We start from the raw sequence: 22,147 nt of genomic DNA, 5'->3' as shown, positions 1-22,147 counted from the left end.
AGAAAGCAAAGAAAGGATCTCAATGCTTATCTCTGTCCAGTGGACCAAGTGCTGGTCCAAGTTGCTGGCCTAGTTTGCTTCCCAGCCAGTGAGTCCTCCAGGCCCTCCTGTCACAGAGAAGACCCAGCTTCAGTGGAAGACGCTCCTCCCAGGAGCCTTAGGTGTGGCTGCCAGGGAGCAGAGAGCGTCTGCCTTCCTGATGCCCAGGAGTTTTGAAAGAAGAAGAGATACAGCTGATTTTAAACTGCCCACTCCCCTTCCTACTCTGCAGCATCCAAACGTTGTTTCACTCAGATCATTTCACTGCCATGAATATTTTGCATTTAAGGTTCTTAGGAGAACACGGTGAAGAATAATGATTAAATAGGGCCCCACGATGCACTGGTCACATTCCATTACAAGAAGAACTCACACTACATATGCATGTGGTGAACGACAAGTTGTATTTGATGCCAAGGTTTTAAAAAGCACTATTTTGACATTACAATGTGTTCTTCTCTGTATTAATGGCCCATGTCTTCTGAGTTTTCTTTTCGAGGTTTTCTAAATTTTCCTCTTTAGAACGAAGAAAATCTGAAAGTCCTATCATGCCATTCTTTCTAGAGTCTCTAAATTGGAAACAGATAAAGACACTTATTAGTAATTTCTTACTTCACACAATACAATTTTTATGGAATACAGTATAATTTATAAGTTTTACCTTAAAAAATTGATCATTTATGGTCTCAAATCAGTAATTCTTACCTCTAAAAATAGAGCACTCTATTCTCTTTTACAAAAAACGCACATATCTTTCTAGGTGAAAAACTCAGTACTATGTTTGCAGTTTTTTCTTTATTGACAACTCAAATTTTAGTCACTAGTATAACAAAAGTATCTTTCTATTTTAAGCGTTGGTCCTGTAAAACTCAAAGGACTGTCTTAAGTCTATGAAACTTTGGCACTGATAAGAGTATAACTTTTGACTTTTTATCTATAGATAAAAGATGGTGAACATTAGTAAATTTCTACTAGCAACTTAGTAGATGTAAAAACACTGAACTGTAACAATGTTGATTTCCCACGTGAGTGGGAAAATGAGAGCTGTCTTGAGGGCTCGTATTTAAAAGTAAAAGGAACACAAGTTAGTGGTTCTAAAATATATTTTACCGTAAAAAGGAACCACCTCTCACGGGCCCAGGGGAACCACACGTGTGGGGGAGCCTCCCAGTGTGGCCGCTTGGCGACAGGGCGGGTGGGGAGCGGACCATCCTCTGCTCCGGAGCGGGGGAATCCCGTCACTGTCTTTGTATTTTCAAACACCAGGTTATAACCCCGACCTCCCAGTCGGCAGTTAAATGCCCCTCTTTTTACCTTCAGCCCCGCCCTGCGGAGGTCGAGCCCACCTCCCCCGTTTCCTGGGAGCGTGAGCTGTACCCGCGTGGGTAGCTGGAGGCCACACTTCACCTCCTCTGTCCCCATCACTCCTCGGAAATCACCTGTGCCGGGGGCACAGTGACCTCTGCGGCCAGCGTAAGGCACAGCTGTGGGGTCTGCCGCTCCGGACAAGGCCCCCCGCCCCCGCCCCCAAGCCGTTCCTGGCGTCACTTCCCCCGCTTCACTCTTCCTGCTTCAGGTCCTCCTTACTCACTGCCCCCCCCCCAAAAGGCTGGGCTTCCGCTGCCCCAGCCTTGGTGCTCTCCTCACACGGGGACGCCCGGCGCCCCCCTGGGAAGACCCCAGCCCGGGCCTGAGCGCCCTGACACGCCCCGCAGCCCCCCGCCCCGCCGCCGCCACAGGCCCGTCCGCTCACAGGTCCTGCCGCCCCCAGGTCCGTCCTGGGAGAGACACAAACATCCGCTCGGGCGGGAGCCCCTCGGGCAGTCCTGGAAGGCTGTCTCCCCTCACTCCTCACCTCCAGTCAGCCACCCAAATCCGGGCGGCACTACAAAGCCTCTCCCTTCTTTGTCAGCTCTCTTCCAGACCCTCGCAGAAGCCTCCTGGCTAGTCTCCTTACATCTGCTGCTCAAGGGGCCTTCTAAGCAAAATCCACCACCACGCCCCCTGGGGCCTTCTGTGGCTCCCCAGTGCCGCCAGACATAACCCGAACTCCTTAGAGGCTCCCGCGCCCCTCCACCGCCACCACGCGTGGGGTGCATCCACCCACGTCCCCCCAGCACGGCTCCGCGTGCAGACGCCACCCCAGGCTGCTGAACCTGCCGCACGGCTGTGCTCCACACGCAGCACGGAAGACGGCTTCACGGAGGGACCGAGGGCGGAAGGTGCCGCCTCATGGGCAGAGCCCCTTCGGGGAGGGCAGCCGTGCAGACGGGCGCGGTGTCCGAGGCCAGGGCAAAGGCCTGGACTCGGGGCGAGCTTTGTCTTCTCCAAACCCAGGGCGGCGTGTGGCCGAAGTGCCGCGGGCGGGAGAGACACAGGCAGCGCTCACCAGGCGAAGCGCGGCGGGGCGGGCAGGGATCGGCCGCTGCGGGCGAGAGGCCGGGAAGGCGTGGCGGGGACGTGACTCGAGTCACCATTCCCGGGACGGTGGCCGCCGTCGGGGGAACGGCCGAGCCGGGGAGGTGCAGGCGGGAGAGCCGCTGGGGCCAGAACCAGGGGCAGCAGCGGGGCCGGGGGGGAGGGGCTTCCGTCGAGGGTCAGCCACGTCTTGTCCTGACCTAGTGGGGGGACGGTGACGCGGTCCACAAGCGGGGAGCAGAACTGCGGAGGGAAGGTCCGGGGGACATGGAGTGCTTTGGGGACGTGTTAATAAGCCTGACGTGTGCAGCGGACCCACCTACACGGCCCAGGAGAGGGCGAGCGGGCGCTGCGACATCCGAGTGCGGAGGTCAGAGGCCACACAGAGGCCGCGCGCCGGGGGGGCTGGGGTCCCCGCGGGAAGGGGACAGGAGAGGGGCACGGAGGGCCGGGCTCGGAGGCTGGCCAGAGGGCGGGGGACAGGGGGGCTCTGGTCAGTGTGTGAGTGGGAGCCGCTCTGGGGCCTGATCGGGGAAGGAAGCAGGACGGTCCCAGGTCAGACGGCTTCAGCAGGACGCCAGGCCCCCTCCTCGGGCCTGTCATCGTGAGCGGGCGGCACGGGGTGGGGGTGGGGGCTCGGGAAAGAGGAGGCTCAGGGAGGGGCGACGGCTGGCAGCGGGCAGATCCCCCTGGGACGGGCGAGGAGAGGGCCAGGGAGTCGCGGTGTCCGGGGAGACGGGGAGGCCCAGGAGGATGAAGGAGGCGCGGCCGCCCCATGGAGGTCCGACGGGTCAGAGCGCGGGGCCGGCTGAGGGTGCGAGGAGAGGCGGAGAGGGACCGAGGCGCCGCAGCTTCGAGGAGGAGGGGAGAGGTTGCCAAGTCGGTGGATGACGGACAGGAGGGAAGAAAAATGGGAGGACGGGGTCTGGAGGCCCAGTTCGGTGGCGGGGTCCTCAAGGGGGTGCGCTTCTGAAGGGGGAGGGGAGGAAGGGCTTTGGAGGGAGGGACAGGGAGGGCTGAGAGGTCGGCCCCGGGGCACCCCAGACGTGGGTGGTTGGGGACGGTGGAGGGGCCCGAGCCTGGGAGGTGGTGACGGGCCTGCCGGGCGTGGGCTCTCAGCGGCCCGGCGGCGGGGCTGTCGCCGTCACCATCGCCAGCTCCCAGCCCTGGCTCTCTCGTGATCTGAACCCCGACTGCATCCCGGCACAGGGGCGGCACTGGGAGGCCGGGCAGCCTGGGGGGCTGCCCTCTCAGCACGGGGCCTCCTCCTCCCGCTTGGCTTGCCCGGAGCAGCACCGTCCACCCCCTTGGAGGGGCGGCCCTCCCCCCGCGACCCCCACTTAGAGGGGCGGCCCTCCCCCCGCGACCCCCCCCACTTAGAGGGGCGGCCCTCCCCCCGCGACCCCCCCCACTTAGAGGGGCGGCCCTCCCCCCGCGTCCCCCCCACTTAGAGGGGCGGCCCTCCCCCCGCGTCCCCCACTTAGAGGGGCGGCCCTCCCCCCGCGTCCCTCCCACTTAGAGGGGCGGCCCTCCCCCCGCGTCCCTCCCACTTAGAGGGGCGGCCCTCCCCCCGCGTCCCCCCCCACTTAGAGGGGCGGCCCTCCCCCCGCGTCCCCCCCCACTTAGAGGGGCGGCCCTCCCCCCGCGTCCCCCCCCACTTAGAGGGGCGGCCCTCCCCCCGCGTCCCCCCCCACTTAGAGGGGCGGCCCTCCCCCCGCGTCCCCCCCCCACTTAGAGGGGCGGCCCTCCCCCCGCGTCCCCCCCCACTTAGAGGGGCGGCCCTCCCCCCGCGTCCCCCCCCACTTAGAGGGGCGGCCCTCCCCCCGCGTCCCCCCACTTAGAGGGGCGGCCCTCCCCCCGCGTCCCCCCCACTTAGAGGGGCGGCCCTCCCCCCGCGTCCCCCCCCACTTAGAGGGGCGGCCCTCCCCCCGCGTCCCCCCCCACTTAGAGGGGCGGCCCTCCCCCCGAGTCCCCCTCCACTTAGAGGGGCGGCCCTCCCCCCGCGTCCCCCCCACTTAGAGGGGCGGCCCTCCCCCCGCGTCCCCCCCCACTTAGAGGGGCGGCCCTCCCCCCGCGTCCCCCCCCACTTAGAGGGGCGGCCCTCCCCCCGCGTCCCCCCCCACTTAGAGGGGCGGCCCTCCCCCCGCGTCCCCCCCACTTAGAGGGGCGGCCCTCCCCCCGCGTCCCCCCCACTTAGAGGGGCGGCTCTCCGCCCGCGCCACCCCCCCCCCCCCCAGGCAGCACAGCACGGGGCGGGGGAGGGCAGGGGGCACGGGGTCGCTCCTCACTCACGCCCTCCACCTGCCGGGACCCATTCGGTGTTTCAGTGCTGAGAAACGAATTCTTACTTTTGAACATGCCCCGGTTTTAAACCATGTGACATCCCGTGTTTAAGAATCAAGATGCGTTTTGCAGACATGTTTCTTAAGGACGGGATAAGTTGTCTCCCTCTGAAGTCTGCAGAGAGCGGCACAGCCTCCCGAGGCCCGGGCATCCTCAGCATCGCTAAGTGACCCCTCGGGGCACAGCGTGTGCCGCCTTCCCTTCTACAGAAGGCCGGGTTCGCGGGTACCACGTGATCTGAGAGCAGAGAAGACCGGGAAGAAGGAAGTCGTCCCGCCCCCGAGACGCCTGCGTTCCTGGGCCCGCGAGCACTTACACGCTGTCCTTCAGAGAGGAGAGGTAGGACTCCGTGTCCGACGCAGGGATATCCGAGTCGAGTCCCGACAGGTAACGGTAGACGTAGGAGAAAGTCTCAAAGGGGATGCGCGCAGGCCCCCCCTCGGGGTCAGCGGTCAGGATCTCGCACAGGTGCTTCATCGCAGTGTTCAATGACTAGAAACACCACAAACCAAGTGGAGAAGCGGTTACTACCGGTATTCGCTACACTGAAAGGAAACGCAGCAGCAGAACAAACACCTGAGTACATTTTTACAGAAGGTCTCCTAAAAGTACGTTCTCGGTCTGAATGAAGAACTAGGGGAATTTCTAATTGCCTTAAGAAAGAAAAAGAAAAGGGTTGATCGGGATGTACTGTAATTAGCCTGAAAAAAATTTGATTCCCAGATTTCATTTTATTTTATTTATTTATTTATTTAAAAAATAGAGTTATTTATTTTATTTATCTTTGGCTGTATTGGGTCTTCATTGATGCACGTGGGCTTTCCCTAGTTGCAGCGAGTGGGGGCTATTCTTCAGTGCAGTGCGCAGGCTTCTCATTGCAGTGGCTTCTCTCATTGCGGAGCATGGGCTCTTGGCACATGGGCTTCAGTAGTTGCGGCATGTGGGCTCAGTAGTTGTGGCTCACGGGCTCTAGAGCGCAGGCTCAGTACTGTGGTGCACGGTCTTAGTTGCTCTGCGGCATGTGGGATCTTCCCAGACCAATGATTGAACCCATGTCTCCTGCATTGGCAGGTGGATTCTCAACCACTGCGCCACCAGGGAAGCCCCCAGATTTTATTTTATGTTAAATGGGAATGACTGTTACATCAGAAATTAACACAACACTGTAAATCAACTATACCTTAATAGAAAAAAGTCTAATGGGGAAAAAAAAAATAAAAGAATTAAAAAAATTTTTTTAATGGGAATGACTTGGGATGTCCCTGGTGGCGCTAACATGGAGCGGCTGCCACCGTAGGGAGGACAGAGCTCAGACAGCAAGCCTAGGAGACAGACTAGAACCCTCCAGAGAAGCTCCCGTGGGAATGAATCTGGGCTGCGCTCACAAGGAGAAGCAGCAGGAAAAAACCAGTGGGATGGCTACAGAGGACAGTCCCCCGGGGAAAGGTGCAGGTTTAGGGAAAGTCACACGCAGACCTGCTTGACCAGAACAGTGACTGTGGGGGAAGTACATCCCATGGCCTCAGGGACACGCAAAGGGCTGGAGCCAGCTCTGTGTAAATCTTAAACAACACATTCGTTCTCTCTCAGCCTCTGTGGGTCAGGAGCCTCGGCACTGCTTCGCCGGCCCTCTGTGAGGCTCCAATCAGGTGGCAGCCAGGGTTTGGTTCTCATCCAGGGGCTCGACTGGTGAGGGATCCACTTGCAGCCGTCCTTAGGGAAGGGCAGAGCTCACTCCCTGGGGCCGTAGGACTGGAGGGGGGCTGGCCCTTTGCCGGCTGTTGGCCGGAGATCCCCCCGAGCTCTGAAAGGCTGCCTGCGGTTCCCGACACAGGGGTCTCCCTGAGGTCCTCTTACAACGCGGCAGCTTGCTGCGTCAAGCGCCAGGGGCTGGACCAGGTTCTCACGGTCAGTATCGCAGAAAAAGTCACCTGTGCTTCCGGCAGCAGGAGGGGAAAGGCAGGGGGACTGAAATGAGGTTCTTGCACAGAAGTTGCGAGTGGCTGGCACCCTCCACGTCCCAGGGACCCTCTGAAAGCCTGACTTGGTATCTCATTTCCTCGTTACGGTGACCTCATGAGACGAGGCCAAGGGGGCCCAGAGAGGCTGAGTAACTTGCCCCAGGTAAGCCAACTGGGACGGGACGCAGGCAGCCGACCTCCTGAGCTTGGCCGTGACCCCCACATTCCACCGCCACCAACAGCCACTGGGCTGGCTCGGGGAGCAAGTGACAGGGCTTACACGTGCCTGGATTCCAGGCATTCGGCTGGACCACAGGAGCATATCTCCCGCGTCGCCATCAGCTGGGACTCGGGACATCTGCAAAGCTACCAGCCGTGCCCCACCCCGACCAACGGCCCTGCTGAGACAGAATGCACCGGTGGGGGGGGTTGTGACAATGGTGCAGTCCTGACATCAGCCCAACTCTGGGGCAGAGCAACGCTCTAGTTAGAAAAATGATGGCATTCATCTCTCCAAGGACCACTGCCCATGCCGGGCCCCCGAAAGGCTGTCCTGAGGGCGGACTTGGTGAAAACAGAATTGTGTATTTTACCGGCTCCTTGCTTGAAACGTCTCAGGGACGCATTGCTACATTACATGCTGCTGTTTTAGCCCACACAGTGGAGGGCAGTCGTCACGAGGGTGGGACCACGGGGCCTGGGGCGGTGGGGGGAGGTAGCTGGCGAGGAGCCTGCACAGGAGCGCTGGGTGACTGATGTTCCAGCGCTTCCGAGGAAGAGTTATTTAAGGAAAAAAACACATCAAAGTGTTCTGGCATCACTTCCCTCTGCAAAGGCGAGATGACATTACCAGTGTTGACGTTTCTGACAAAAAGATTTGCAGCAATTTTTACACCCAAAAGGATTCATGAGGCACCTTGCCTGGTTTGGAGACTTTGTTTCCTACAACAGATTCCTCACTTCCAAGCGTTGTGGGCTGTCAGGCTACTTGCTCATCAGCCACAAGCGTGGTCCCCTCCCTGGCCAGCGCCCCCTTCTCCAACCGCCTGCCCATTATTCTCTGGCTGGAAATTCGTCCAGGAGGAGGTGGCTGCACTGTCTGCAGCCCAGCGTGCACGCCTGAGCCAGATCTCAAATCCAAGTGGACACGCGTGAGAAACACGGGCGCTGCGGCCTCCTGAGCATCTCCAGTGCCAGTTCCGTGGGTTTTTCCAGTTCCAGAATTACAGCTGCTCTCGTGATGACACCAACAGCCACCTCACAGCTCCCACCACGTCCCTTTTAGCTGCAGGAAAATAGCAATGAGAACAATATCCTGACTGACCCTTTGAACAGAGTCAGGACCATGGGGGTCTCTCTCCCGCCCTGTGGCCTGAGCTCAGGGTCACACAGCGGCACTGACTCCAAATCTCAGTTTTAAAAAGCCTGAGACACGGAATTAAAATGAAAAAGGAGAAGTAACAACTGAAACTGCAGAAATACAAAGGATCATGAGAGATTACCACAAGCAACTCTATGCCAATAAAATGGACAACCTGGAAGAAATGGACAAATTCTTAGAAGTGCACAACCTGCTGAGACTGAACCAGGAAGAAATAGAAAATATGAACAGACTAATCACAAGCACTGAAGTCGAGAGTGTGATTACAAACCTTCCAACAAACAAAAGCCCAGGACCAGATGGCTTCACAGGCAATTTCTATCAAACATTTAAAGAAGAGCTAACACCTATCCTTCTCAAACTCTTCCAAAATATAGCAGAGGGAGAAACCCTCCCAAACTCATTCTACGAGGCCACTATCACCCTGATACCAAAACCAGACAAAGAGGTCACAAAGAAAGAAAACTACAGGCCAATATCACTGATGAACATAGATGCAAAAATCCTCAACAAAATACTAGCAAACAGAATCCAACAGCACATTAAAAGGATCATACACCATGATCAAGTGGGGTTTATCCCAGAAATGCAAGGATTCTTCAATATATGCAAGTCAATCAACGTGATACACCATATCAACAAACGGAAGGAGAAAAACCATATGATCATCTCAATAGATGCAGAGAAAGCTGTTGAAAAAATTCAACACCAATTTATGATAAAAACCCTCCAGAAAGGAGGCATATAGGGAACTTACCTCAACATAATAAAGGCCTTTTATGACAAACCCCGGGCCAACATCATTCTCAATGGTGAAAAACTGAAACCATTTCCACTAAGATTGGGAACAAGACAAGGTTTCCCACTCTCACCACTATTATTCAACATAGTTTTGGAAGTTTTAGCCACAGCAATCAGAGAAGAAAAAGAAATAAAAGGAATCCAAATCAGAAAAGAAGAAGTAAAGGTGTCACTGTTTGCAGATGGCATGATGCTATACATAGAGAATCCTAAAGAAGAGGTGGCACAGATATACAATGGAACATTACTCAGCCATAAAAAGAAACAAAATTGTTATTTGTAGTGAGGTGGATGGACCTAGAGTCTGTCATACAGAGTGAAGTAAGTCAGAAAGAGAAAAACAAATACCATATGCTAACACACATATATGGAATCTGAAAAAAAAATGGTTCTGAAGAACCTAGGGGTAGGACAGGAATAAAGATGCAGACATAGAGAATGGACTTGAGGACACGGGGAGGGGGACGGGTAAGCTGTGATGAAGTGAGAGAGTGGCATGGACATATACACACTACCAAACGTAAACTAGATAGCTAGTGGGAAGCAGCCGCATGGCACAGGGAGATCAGCTTGGTGCTTTGTGACCACCTAGAGGGATAGGGAGGGTGGGAGGGGGACGCAAGAGGGAGGGGACGTGGGGATGTATGTATACGTATAGCTGATTCACTTTGTTATACAGCAGTAACTAACACAACAATGTAAAGCAATTATACTCCAATCAAGATGTTAAAAATCCAAAAACTAAAAAGCCTGCGACGCTTTTCGTTTCCTTATCCTCGCAGCTTTCCTAATTTACAACGTGGCCCTGGGGCTTATGGCCGGTGCCGGAGGGAGACACACATTCTCTGGTTGGCCGGACATGGCGCTGGAGTGAAGCCAGCCCATCAGGCTGAAGGGACGGAGGGGCTATGAGGCCCGGCATCCGCCGACCCCACCCCCCTTCCCCACAGAGGAGACGCTCAGCCTGGGGGGCCGGGAGCCCCCGATCAGCTGCCTCGTCAGCAGAGGCAGTTACTCAACAGGCCTGCGGCTGGACGCCTGCGCTCACGTCGGGGCCACATGTCTGCACTGGCCGCAGGGGTGGGCGTCCCAGCGGGAGGCTGAACGGGGTGGGGGTGGGGGCCGGGAGAGCGGCCGGGGCGAGCCAGGTGCTGCCTGCAGCGCACAGGGCATCTCGACAGGTCGCAGACAGCGGGCCCAACGGCCCGAGCGGACGCCGTGGGCTGGACGGGGCAGCAGGAGTGGCCGTGGCGCGTGCAGGCGGAGCGACCAGCCTCCAGCTGGGCGCGGGCGCAGGGCTGAGATCTCCAGAGCCAGGGCTGTTGGGAGGCACACGAAGATTTCTGGGGTGCGGATTACGTGAGGATAGAAAACGGTGCAAGTGGGAAGGCCCAGGAGCTGTTACTCTCTGACATGGTGTCCCATCCCGAGGGCGGCGCACTCCCTGGGCCACAGGGGCCCCTCCGTCCCCCGCGTCTACCGGTGGCGGCATCTCCGGAGCCCCTGGTCTGGGTCCGAATCCTGCCCGACCACGTCCGCCTGCGGCGCCGAGCCTCTCCGCACAGCTCGCCACCCTGCGCTTCGGAGACCGGGCCTCTCCTCCAAGGGCTGCTGGGAGGACTGAAGGGAAAACAGACAGAGGGCTCCGGACATCCCCGCACCTGGTGAGAACCCTGGAAACGCTGGCCGTTCGTAAGCGGCACGTTCTGATGGGAAATGACGTGACACGCGCGTATGTCGGCAGCTGTACACACGGAGGGACGCTCTCGCGAATGAAGTGCAAAGGCTTTTCAAACCCGAACTAGAGGCGGGTGGGTAGTTCGTCATTACGGGCTTTGCCAGTCGTGTGTGGGGGCCATGGGGACTTGGGCCACAACGTTTCTACATTACGAAAAAGATCTCCATACTTAAAAAAACAGGTGACAAATGCTGATCCACCTCTACCGCTTAGGATCACTGATGGGGCAGCAGAAACCTAAGGTGAAGGTCACAACACAGACTTGTTTTCGCTTCGCCCGGCAACGGAGAGGTGCCCACAGACACGGCCAGCCCCCGACGCTCCCCCACCCCGTCTGAAGCTTCGATGTGAGAACCAGAGGAGCGCTCGGGGCTTCGAGGAGGTACCAGACGTCCCTCCACGGGCAGAAATGCCGGGATGCTCAGCCCTCAGGGCGAGGCCCACGCAAAGCCACACCGACAACGTCCGTGGAAGGAACGACGCGTGAACGACGCGTGTGGCTCAGAGATCTGAGGTTCCAGTCTTTGCGGAGAACTCGGTTCATCCGACTAGAGTGGCTCCGAAGAGCGACTGCAGAGCTACACGCCGTGAGGCGCCGTGGCGTGGACGGGGCGGCAGGAGCCGCTACGACACGTCCAGGCACAGCGACCGGCGTCCAGCTTCACGGCAATGCCGCGTGCGACGGGGTGGACAGCAGGCATCCACGAGCAATTCCTCCTCCGCATCTCGCTTCACTTCTTCACCTGCTCCTTTTTGAAGGGTTCCTTTCTTAAGCATGAAGACAAATGCTTAGATGCCAAACTAGATGGAGAAGCGTCCCCCAGAAGTCACAGCACTGTGCTCCGGGGGCATCTCCAAGCTACCCAGCCAATGCGGGCACTCGGTGCACCTACAAAACAAGCGTCGCCTTGGGCCTGGCTCCTCCTGGCCCCCGTGGACCCAGAGCACGGCCGTTAGCCCTGCACTTGGGGTACGGGGGGTGGGCAGGCCAGGGCAGAGCTGGCACCTCAGGCTGTGAACTTCACCTGGATATGAAAGTATGAACGGTTCCCCGCTTTCCACAGTGAGAAGGGGGCCACTGGCACCAGGAGAGAGTCAAAGGCCAAGAGCAAAGACTCCTGGCGCAGAGGGCTTACTCAGGGGACGGGGCAGGGTCCCACGCTGGCTGACGGGGTAAGTGACGCGTTATAGGAAGAAGAGAGAAGCGTGTGTGCTGTTTCCCTGTCCCTTCCACAGCAGTCACTTCAGAAGAAAGGAAGCTCCATCCTTAACAAATGTCTCCATCTAGTGTCACACCTCACACACGGTAAGAGGTCTTATCTTGCAAAACAGGCTTGGTTTGGTTTGAAATCTAGTGGCTGATTCTCCTGATTAGGGAGGTAGAAATTACAAAGATGGATCCCCAAATATGACATAGTCTAATTTCTCATCATTATAAAAATCTAAATTTCACAACTAAGTTTAGAGGAGCAAACCATAAAATCACATATTAGTTATTAATTTTATATTATTAACATCTTGCTTCCAGAGTTCCAGATGAACAAAGCAACATAAAATTTCCTCCAGTAGGGCTTCCCTGGTGGCACAGTGGTTGAGAATCTGCCTGCCAGTACAGGGGACACAGGTTCAAGCCCTGGTCTGGGAACGTCCCACATGCCGCAGAGCAACTAAGCCCATGCATCACAACTACTGAGCCCGTGTGCCACAACTACTGAGCCCGTGAGCCATTACTACTGAGTCTGCGTGCCACAACTACTGAAGCCCACGCACCTAGAGCCCGTGCTCCACAACAAGAGAAGCCACCGCCATGAGAAGCCCGCGCACCGCAACAAAGAATAGCCCCCGATCGCTGCAACTAGAGAAAGCCCGCGCACAGCAACAAAACCCCAACGCAGCCAAAAATAAATTAAAAATAAATAAATTTATAAAAAAAAAATTTCCTCCAATAAAACCCCGCTGGGATTCTCCCTGGTGGCCTCTGAGCCTAGAGGAGGGAACTTGGTCTGAGGTGTCCAGCCCAGGGCTGACCGCTCTATGGCTGACTGGAAACACCGCCTGTAGGCAGGTACACAGCAAAAGGGAGCGACCAGCCTAACACCCGACTTTACTGGGGTTTCAGAGGTTCTCGCGGGGACCATTAACAGAACCAGTAAATTGCACTATATTCACACAGCAGAGGAGATGAATGAACCACAGCGTCTGTAATGACACAGATGAATAAAGAGAAATCTACTTGGGAATGAAAAAAAGTTCCAGAAGATGAGTAACAACATAAAGTTAAAACCAACTAAAATTAAACGATGTATTTCTTGGGGTCCATATGGGATCAATGGGAAGCGTGAGATCAGGGGAGCTGATGCTTCAGGTGTGGGCGGCAGGGGGATGGGCTGGAGGTTAGTTGCAGGCGGTTGGTTGTGTTAGTGGTCATGCGAGCTAGTGTTACATAAAAAAGTTAAAACAGAATTAAGGAGGCTGATGCGTGGACCTGAGATGAGGGCACCCCGTGAAGTGAGGACTAAGAGTTAGCCAGTTACGTGCTCTGGGGTCCAAAGACTGAAGGGAGAGGGTATCAAACTTTGCTCACCTCTGCAGTAAAGGGAGCTAGCTCTCTTTTCTCAACCCCTTTCTTCACAAACTTAAAGTGGTAACTTTCCCTGCACTTGACCCCTGTGTCTCACAGGGTGACTCAAATACTAAGGCTAAAGAGAGATTTTAGACTTCCACACCCGCCTCCCTTAAGGAACGTCTGTGTCCTCATTCCTTTCTCTTCTTCATCGTCTTTTTTTGGCCGAGCCACCTGGCTTGTGAGATTCTCTATCATAGCTCCCCAACCGGGGATCAAACCCATGCCCCCTGCAGTGGACGTGTGAAGTCTGAACCACTGGACCAGCAGGGAATTCCCCCTGTCTTCATTCCTAAGTTGTATGAGTTACACTTTTTAACATCAGCAAGGTATCTACAGTATTAGTTACTGATAACAGATTTTAACTAAAGCAGAAAATAATTTTATGCCTCTTTGCACAGATGAGAGAAACAGATATTATCATTTACCAAGTGACATGTAGTTTAATAAAACTCACTGATGCATTCTCTTCTAAAAACTAAACATATTTTAACAGTATCTATATGGTTTGTCTACTGTTAACATCTTTTTTTTTTTTTTTTTTTTTTTTTTTTTGTGGTACGCGGGCCTCTCACTGTTGTGGCCTCTCCCGTTGTGGAGCACAGGCTCCGGACGCGCAGGCTCAGTAGTTGTGTCTCACGGGCCCAGCCGCCCCGCGGCACGTGGGATCTTCCCGGACCGGGGCATGAACCCGCGTCCCCTGCATCGGCAGGCGGATTCTCAACCACTGCGCCACCAGGGAAGCCCGTTAACATCTTTTAAGTTGAGGCATTCATAAGTACTTCTGTAAACTAAAGTAACTATAAGCTTAAAATACAATAAACATCTGAAAAAAATTGCCTTTCTAAGACAAGATTACTAAAGTAATGAAAGTGTTCCTTCAGTTTCTGAGACACCTAAATTATTTTTAAGGCAGGCCTATGATCACACACGATTATTAATATGTTATTTATAGGTACGTACCCCACCAAGCATGCTGCATCCAAGCGCTAAAAATTTTATCCCCTCGATTTTGTTTTTGCAAGGATCCAACTGCAAGAGAGCTCTGAATTCTTCTACTGGCAGGCACAGATTTTTCCATTTCTGCTCAAGATCTGCTAATTCCACATATTCCTTGTGGCCACACTGTTTAGAAAACACAGCATGACACAATCTCCGTAAGTTTAAAAGCCCCAAGAAGTACAGAGCACCGACCCCCTTTCAAAGATGCACTCTGCATTCACTGCACCAGTAGCCCTGGGGAGGGGAGTGGGGGCTGTGTGTCTGGGGACAGGGGCTGCACAGGCAGAGAAGGGGGCTGGGAACTAGAGACCGGCAGCAAGTTACTTCTCAAGAGAAAAAAGGACTGGGGAACAAACATGGCATAATGTGATGACTTAATAAAATGGGCACACAGACATGGCGTACATGAGTCTCTACTGTCTGCCTGAAACCCTTCACAATACCAGTAAAACTTCAAAAAATCAAATAAAATCCAGCCCTGAAACATGCTAACGGTTAAATGGGGTACATCTCAACACTGACAATAAATGTATTCCTCCTATTCTGTTAGACACCTGTATGAAAACTGGTAACTCCTGTGATCCGCTAGCGATACTCTGCGTGCACGAGGTTTGAACAACTTTAGCGTGTCTTTTCCCAAACTACCCCTTGCAGCGGTTATTCGTCTTCCCTTAAACCAGACATGGGAAAATCTAGAAAAACTAGAAACGGGAAAATCTCGTTTCCAGAAGTCACCGCACCCCAGACAGGAACACGGGACTTCGAGATGTATAATGGGGACGAGTCGCTTTAAAACTCGGGGTTATACCACTGATGTTGTTTTTCGCGACACAGCCCAATCATTCAGATAAAATACACTTTCTATGAACTTTCCAAGTGAGATGGTGGGTCTGGAGGGCTCTCAGGAGGGCTGGAAAGCAGACGCCCGAGGGCAATCTGTCTTTCAGATGAAGAAGGTGGCGGATTATTACATTAGCATAGTTTTTATAAACACATATTTCAAGAAGGAAATATGCAACTCCCATGTCTAAAATTTCGTATTTTCAGATCTTTTTTTTAGTCTAGCAGCTTCTTGCATCTTAATTCGGTATTTTAAAGAAATTATATTTCTATATAATCATGAATAGCTATCTTGGGTTCTTTAAACCAGAGAAAGGCCCTGAATCCAAGATTCCTTCTTTGAATAAACCTTGAAGGTTTACTGCAGGGAAGGCGGGGCTTGTATGGATGATCGTGGAGCTTTCTGCGGGGCTTTATCTCAAGTTCAGCTGACTGATAGCAAACTCTTATACCTGCTCGTGCAAAACTTTAAGGAGTCCTTGAGTCAGGCGTGCGTCTGTTTTCTGAGTGGCCATGGGCATTTCGATTCTGTCTTTTACAGGAAGTGGATCTCCTCTTGACAAAGCTGAAAAATACCTAACAACGACAGGCATCTCAGAAGGCTCATCAGCACACAAGCAGCCCCCGAATTCATGCACTTCTGTCAGTGAACCCAGAGGGCGACAGTGACGAGGGAGGACAGTGCTGCGTCCCCTGGCCCAGCTCCTGTCCCGGCTCCTCCACTCAGCTCTCCGACTTCACCTCCACCCATGCCTCAGTTTCTGCGTCCGCCCAGCGTGGACAAGGGCAGCCCCGCTCTCAGGGCCCCCGGAACGGGTGCTACACTTATCCAGCGAACGCCGTCGGAGTCCTGAGACTGCCAGAGGAGGTGGAGGTCGGGGCCCTGCATGACCCGAGTGCAAGGTCATGGTCTGTCATGCCACTTGGACTGTTGGGGGGCTTGGCCCTGCTTTTTGAGGGGCTTGATTTCAAGCATCTCTGCGCCTATTCAGCTCTAAGGCACCCGGAGCAGGGAAATCACTGTTTGGCTACGTCACGTGCGGACCTCCCTCAACCCTTCACTTTTCCTGCCTGGTTTTTTTTGTTTGTTTTTTTAGTATTTTTTCCCTTAATTGTCCCCTTCTGGGACACGGATATTACTGCTTAAACTGGGAATAAGCTGGGGCACAGAGACAGTTTGGGGCCACAAGTCAGGAGGGGGTGTACACCTGGGCTCTGGCTGGAGGGGGGCAGGGTGCCAGGCAGGGTCCTTCTGCGAAACTCACACCCCCCTTGGGCACGTGTCAGCCGGGGTCAGCGGCTGAAGCCACATCATTTGCTGCCCCCATGACTTTACCTCCATCAAAGAAATGACGTATCCAGGAAAACAAAACACTAAATCATCCAGGGCCACAGGTAATAATTTAAAAGATATGAGTAATGATGGTTACCAAAGGGGAAACGGGTGGGGGGAGAGATAAACTAGGAGCTTGGGATTAACATACACACTACTCTATGTAAAACAGAGAACCAACAAGGACCTACTGTAGAGCACAGGGAACTCTGCTCAATATTCTGTAATAACCTATATGGGTAAAGAATCTGAAAAAGAATGGATAGATGTATATGTAGAACTGAATCACTTTGCTGTACAGCAGAAACTAACACAACACTGTAAATCAGTTCTACTCCAATAAATTTTTAAAAAAAGATATGAGTAAACAGAGACATCTCTGATGTAACAAAATGTAGATAAATAGGTATTTGTTAGGCTAACAGAAATTTTATATCTCATCCCCTTCTTCTCTCTCCACCCCTCAAATTCAACTTTGTTTTCATGCTTTTAGGACAAGTCCAGTCATAGTTCGTGAATTTAATAGTCTGAGAGAAAGCTAAAAGGGAGGCAGTTAGACAAACGCGGACCTGAAGACCTAAAGGGCCAGGGTGAGGGGGGTGCGTCGCTTTGCCATGTTGTTCCTAATTAGGGTTTTCAACGATTTCGCAGACTTTACTCTTCATCACCCGTCAAACCAATCACCAGGCTCGGCCCAGCCTCTAGAGCAGCGCCCCTTCCCCAGGAAGGCACTGGCAGCGTCTGGAGGCATTTCTGGTTGCCACGTGGGGTGGATGGTGCTTCTGGCACCTGCTGGGTGCAGGTCAGCAGGCCGCTAAGGACCCTCTATCCACAGGACAGCCCCCCACCCCCCCAAAGAGCTGTCGCTCCAAAGCAGCAAGAGAGCCGAGGCGGAGGAAGCCTGTCTGAGTGGCCAGGCCAACTTGTGTCACATGCCCTCGAGTATAAGGTGCACGTGAGCACAAGCCTTCAGGACCCAATGACATAATCACGTACAGCCAATTAGCCGCTGCGTCGTGGCAGAGGCTGGGGGTGAGGCTCGTCTCAGAAGAACCCTCCCCCGAATGCCTGCTGGAACCTTCCACAGCAGGCACTTCCAGATGCACCCTGGCTTTCTGCTTTGCTTTCCGCTGCTTTTCCCTTCCTGTCGTGGCCCTCATGTTATATGCTGTTTCCTCTTCCGCCTTGTCTTAACCCCAATAGCTACGAAATCTTTCAAAGACCAGTTCACCCTCTTCTGAACAACATCTCTCCCTAACAGATTCTGTTCTGAGAGAGTTGGGACACATGATTAATGCTTGCTTTTTCTCCTAAACTCCAAAACTTCTCTTTAGAGAAATTAGCTGCACGAAACATTCAGAAATTTCTTGATTAAGCCTTTTAAATTAAAGTGAATCTTAGAATAGTTGTCTCTAAAGTGTTACCAAATATAATGTTCCAAGAAAAAAAAAAAGATTAAATCTTGGAATGTTTGGTAGAGAACAAATAAACTCTTATGAATCAGTAGTATCTCTTTACGCTTGAATAATGGTTAATACTAGAGGCCACAATTTGGGGCAAGAAACTTGAGAGAGTCTTTCAGAAGCAACAGACAGAAGCATTTGTCAGAAGGCAAAGTGCTGGATTAACCAGTAGCCTCTTGTAGTAGGTGCAATAAGGGCCCCAGAGATATCCTGGTCCTAATCCTGGAAGCTGTGGATCTTCTTTTACACGGTAACAGGGAGTTTGCAGATGTGAGTGAGGATTTTGAGATGGGAAAATCATCCTGGATTATTAATCAACCTGGATGGTTCCTAAATGCAATCACAAGTGTCCCTAGAAGAGGCAGGCAGAGGTAGATGTGAGGATGCCACAGTACTGGCGATGGAGGTATGCCAGGAGCCAAACAATGCGAGGAATGCAGCTCTAGAAGCTGGAAAAGGCAAGGGGAGGGATCAGACTCTCCCTAGAGCCTCCAGAGAGAGCAACGTCTCACCAACATCTTGACTGTAGCCTGGGGAAACTGATTTTGGACTTTTGGCTTCCAGACTGTAAGAGAATAAACGTTTCTTGTTTTAAGCCAACATGTTTGGTGGTTATCTGTTAACAGCAGTCATAGGAAACTAAGTCACTTTGGTCATACGGTTTAGGGAAGGTCAGCAAAATTTGACACGCTAGTTACTAAAAAATATTAAGTTAAATTTATACTGATTCTTGGGACCACAAAATTGAGTTTCCGAGTCTGAATTTGTTTACCGCAAAAGGATAAAAGCCTTCCTATAAAATCGACAGGGTTTATTTTAATGGTTCTAAGGTCTGTTGAGTTGTGACTTTTAAAGTATTAATATCTGATTGTGGAAATGGTTAGAATGTTTGCTGCAAGAAACTGCGAAGGCTCATGTGTTGTGAACTAAGCCGGGCAGAGTTTAACATTATAGCAGCCTTGGGATGGTTACCCCAACATGAACCAGTCCTTCTGGTTCCAATAAACTCAACAGGTACCTAATCCTGGAGGATTCTCTGAAGACAAGGAACATAGTCATAAGATTCCTCCTTGTAAAAATCATTTCACAAATAAACTTTGACTTTATAACACAATGCAGAAACTTTTTACCCAGTGTAACTGCTTTATAAATTTTAGTCTACCTGCATAAATACCACTTTCTAACAATGGAGCTGTCATTGCTTTGTAGATAAATGAGCATTTTGCAGTAATTTCTGGTCTGGTGGTCAATAAACCATAATGTTTCCTAGATAGATACTTCGGTGTGGATACCACCAATGCTAAAGTGAAAGTTTTGCCGGTACCCCAAGTGTCCCGAGCGCTGGACCACTGGTTAAGGAAGGAGGATTCACTAGGCACGACTGGGCCACGGGGACGGGCCGGCTCTCCCAGGCGCTGGCCCTGGGGCGCTTACCCCGCGGACCACTGCAGCACGTCGGCGGGCTGGGTGAGGATCGCAGCCTTGGTGAACTGCTTCAGGATGTCCGGCAGTTCCGGGGGAATGTGGATCTGCTGCGCGCAGAACATGGTGTCGGGAAGCGGCATCGCTGTCCGCAGACCAGGACCAAGCTGGGAAGAATCAAGGTGTGCTGCGGAGCGAGAAAGGGCGGGTTGGTCAGCCTGGGGCGCGGGGGAGACGCGACGGCCACGGGGCTCAGGGGCCGGGGTCCCGGGTCCGGAGTTTGGAGCCTGGCGGGGGACGGGGGTCTGGGGCGGGACCGAGGTCCGGGATCCCGAACCAGGTCGGGGTTCCGGGTTTAAACGGGGCCAGGCCTGGCCGCCCGCCTTTCCCCGGGTTTGGGGTGGGGCCGGGGCCAGGGCCCGGCTGGAATCTTAGGTTTGGGGTCGGGCCGAGAGAGGCCGGCTTCGTGAGGCGCGGACGGCCGACGAGGGCTCTTACCCGCTCCTCCTCGGGCTGCTCGGAAAATGAGGACCAACCGCCAGTTCTAGCAACGGCCGCTACCCGGCAACTGGAGCGCAAACCGCCGCTACTGCTTCGCAGCGGTATCCAGGCAACCGAGACACGCGCGGGCCCTGCGCCTCTGGCGTCGCGCACGCGCACAGGCCCCGAACCGAAACCAGCCTCAGGCCAGTGGTGGAGGCGGGGGCGGAACGCGCCTGAGCAGTGTGGCTTCGGCGCCCCCTCTGCATTAACAGATAGCTCACAGCTGCACAAGCGGAACATTTCCCTTAGGAAAGGGCCTTTTGATGGATTTCCCACTGCCAAAGGTGAGCAGCGATTTCACAAAGGACCCCCCCCCCCCTTTTCTTTGCACGGCCTCCGTGAAGCTCTGGGACGAGATGCCTCGTGTCCTCCAAGGTAGGAAGCCGTTTAAGTCCTGGAGTCTGGTCTGTGCACGCAGCACGGGCCTCCCTGAAGGAATCTGGCCCCTGCCTTCCCAGACTGCTTCGTTCATCCTGCACGCGCCCCTATCCGTCTGTCCTAGACGTGTCTGACCTCGACGCCTTCGCACGCGCTGTTCCCGTGGCCCAATCGCCACCACTTAGTGAACTCATTGGCAGTTCAAAAGCCACTTAAGAGGGCTTCCCTGGTGGCGCAGTGGTGGTTGGGAGTCCACCTGCCGATGCAGGGGCACGGGGAGCCTGTGCTCCGCATCGGGAGAGGCCACAACAGTGAGAGGCCCGCGCACCGCAAAAAAAAAAAAAAAAAAAAAAAAAAGCCACTTAGAGAGTGGGCAGTTTCCAGCTAAAAGATTCTATTTAACTTGTTTTCCTAAGTAAGATAGGGCGGTTGAGCCAATCTAATCGGGTCTAGGAGAAAATAAGCTACCTTTTCTGATAACAATAGTTTGGGGTCCAAGGGTAGGAGAAACTTCCATTCTGGTGGATGCTGGCCAGGTCAGCGTACAAGGTGTGAATCCTACCTAGTTTAGGGGTCTCCTGGCTGGCTGCTGCAGCTGCCCTTAACACCCACACTGAATGAAACAGGCCCTGAGACCCACCTCCCCTTGCTCACCTCTAGACACGAAGGTGAAGAGCTCGAATGAGCTGTCTCCAAGAGGGGCCGGTGACAAGCCCTCCTTCCTCCCCTACAGGTATCAAGCCCCAAACGCAACTTCTCTACTGGGCAACTCACCTACCAAATGAGACACACACGCTTCCAAATTAACAGCATTAGCAACACTGAAAATAAGCACTATTTAATGTTGATAACGAATTTGGGGGCAATTTGGCACTTTAAATATGTTTGATGATTTAGCAGTCTTCTAGGAATTTATGCTACAGAAATACAAGTAATATGGACAAAAATGTTTACTATAGCTTGTAATAAAATGGGTTAACCAATTGCCTTTCAGAAAACTTTAATCATAATCTTATCCACACAATGGAATACAATACAGCTACAAGTTTTAAATGGGATAGCTACTTATGTACTGACATAAAAAGATGCTCAGAAATATAAACTGAAAGAAGCTCCCTGCAGAGCAGCCCAGGGCACATGCCACCCGTGTTGATAAGACCATCAGTGAACGAATGCTTATGCAGAGCACAGTCTGGAAGCAAACACCAAGCTACTGACAGTGCTCACCTCTGGAGGATGGCTTTCAGGTTTTATTTTAACCATATATACATTATTTTGACTCTGATTCATTCATTTATTTACTTACCCAACAATATTTATAGAACACCCAATATGTCCCACGGCTGTCTTGGAATACAGTAGTAATCCCCAAATAGTGTTGTTTTTTTTTTTCAATCTCTGGAGCTTACATTCAAGTGAGGAGAAAACATGCAAATATAAACAGGATAAGTAAACTGTACAGTACGTTAATATGAAAGAGAAAAATATAGCAGGAGACAGGAATGCCCAAGTAGCTACAATCTCAGATAAGCCTCCCTAAGAAAGACATTTTAGTAAAGAAACGAGGAGGTTGGGGAGAGCTTGGAGGAAGGATATTAAGGCATGGCGAACAGCAAATGCAAAGGCCCTGAGCTTTTTACCTGTTGTGGAAAAGGGGAAGCTGCCTGGAGCACAATAAACACAGGGGGTGATGGGGCAGAGGGTGTGAACTTGTGAAAAATTCTGTTCTGATTGCTTCTAAGTGAAATAGGAATAAAAATCATCAGTCAGGAAGGTGGAGAAGGTGGCACTTTGAGGAAGAGAAGGTGTGAAATGGTCAGTTAAAGACAATGTATGAACATGATACTTTTTAAAATTGAGGT

At 53.1% G+C, this 22,147-nt stretch overlaps 1 protein-coding gene across 1 annotated transcript; it reads right to left on the bottom strand.

Annotated features, from left to right (window-relative positions):
- Nucleotides 1–424: 424 nt before the first annotated feature.
- On the bottom strand, nt 425–20,490 carry ROPN1L (rhophilin associated tail protein 1 like). The gene is given in 7 exon segments (XM_059059901.2): nt 425–533; nt 536–608; nt 5,117–5,292; nt 14,268–14,429; nt 15,599–15,722; nt 19,377–19,551; nt 19,863–20,490. Coding segments are annotated over 6 exon segments (696 nt in total). The 5' UTR covers nt 19,508–19,551; nt 19,863–20,490; the 3' UTR covers nt 425–503.
- Between the last annotated feature and the right edge of the window lie 1,657 nt (nt 20,491–22,147).

The sequence above is a fragment of the Kogia breviceps genome, chromosome 4 (assembly GCF_026419965.1).
Source record: "Kogia breviceps isolate mKogBre1 chromosome 4, mKogBre1 haplotype 1, whole genome shotgun sequence".
Taxonomy (NCBI): Eukaryota; Metazoa; Chordata; class Mammalia; order Artiodactyla; family Physeteridae; genus Kogia; species Kogia breviceps.
The sequence above is the reverse complement of the archived record's forward strand: the minus strand, read 5'-3'. Positions and strand labels throughout refer to the sequence as shown.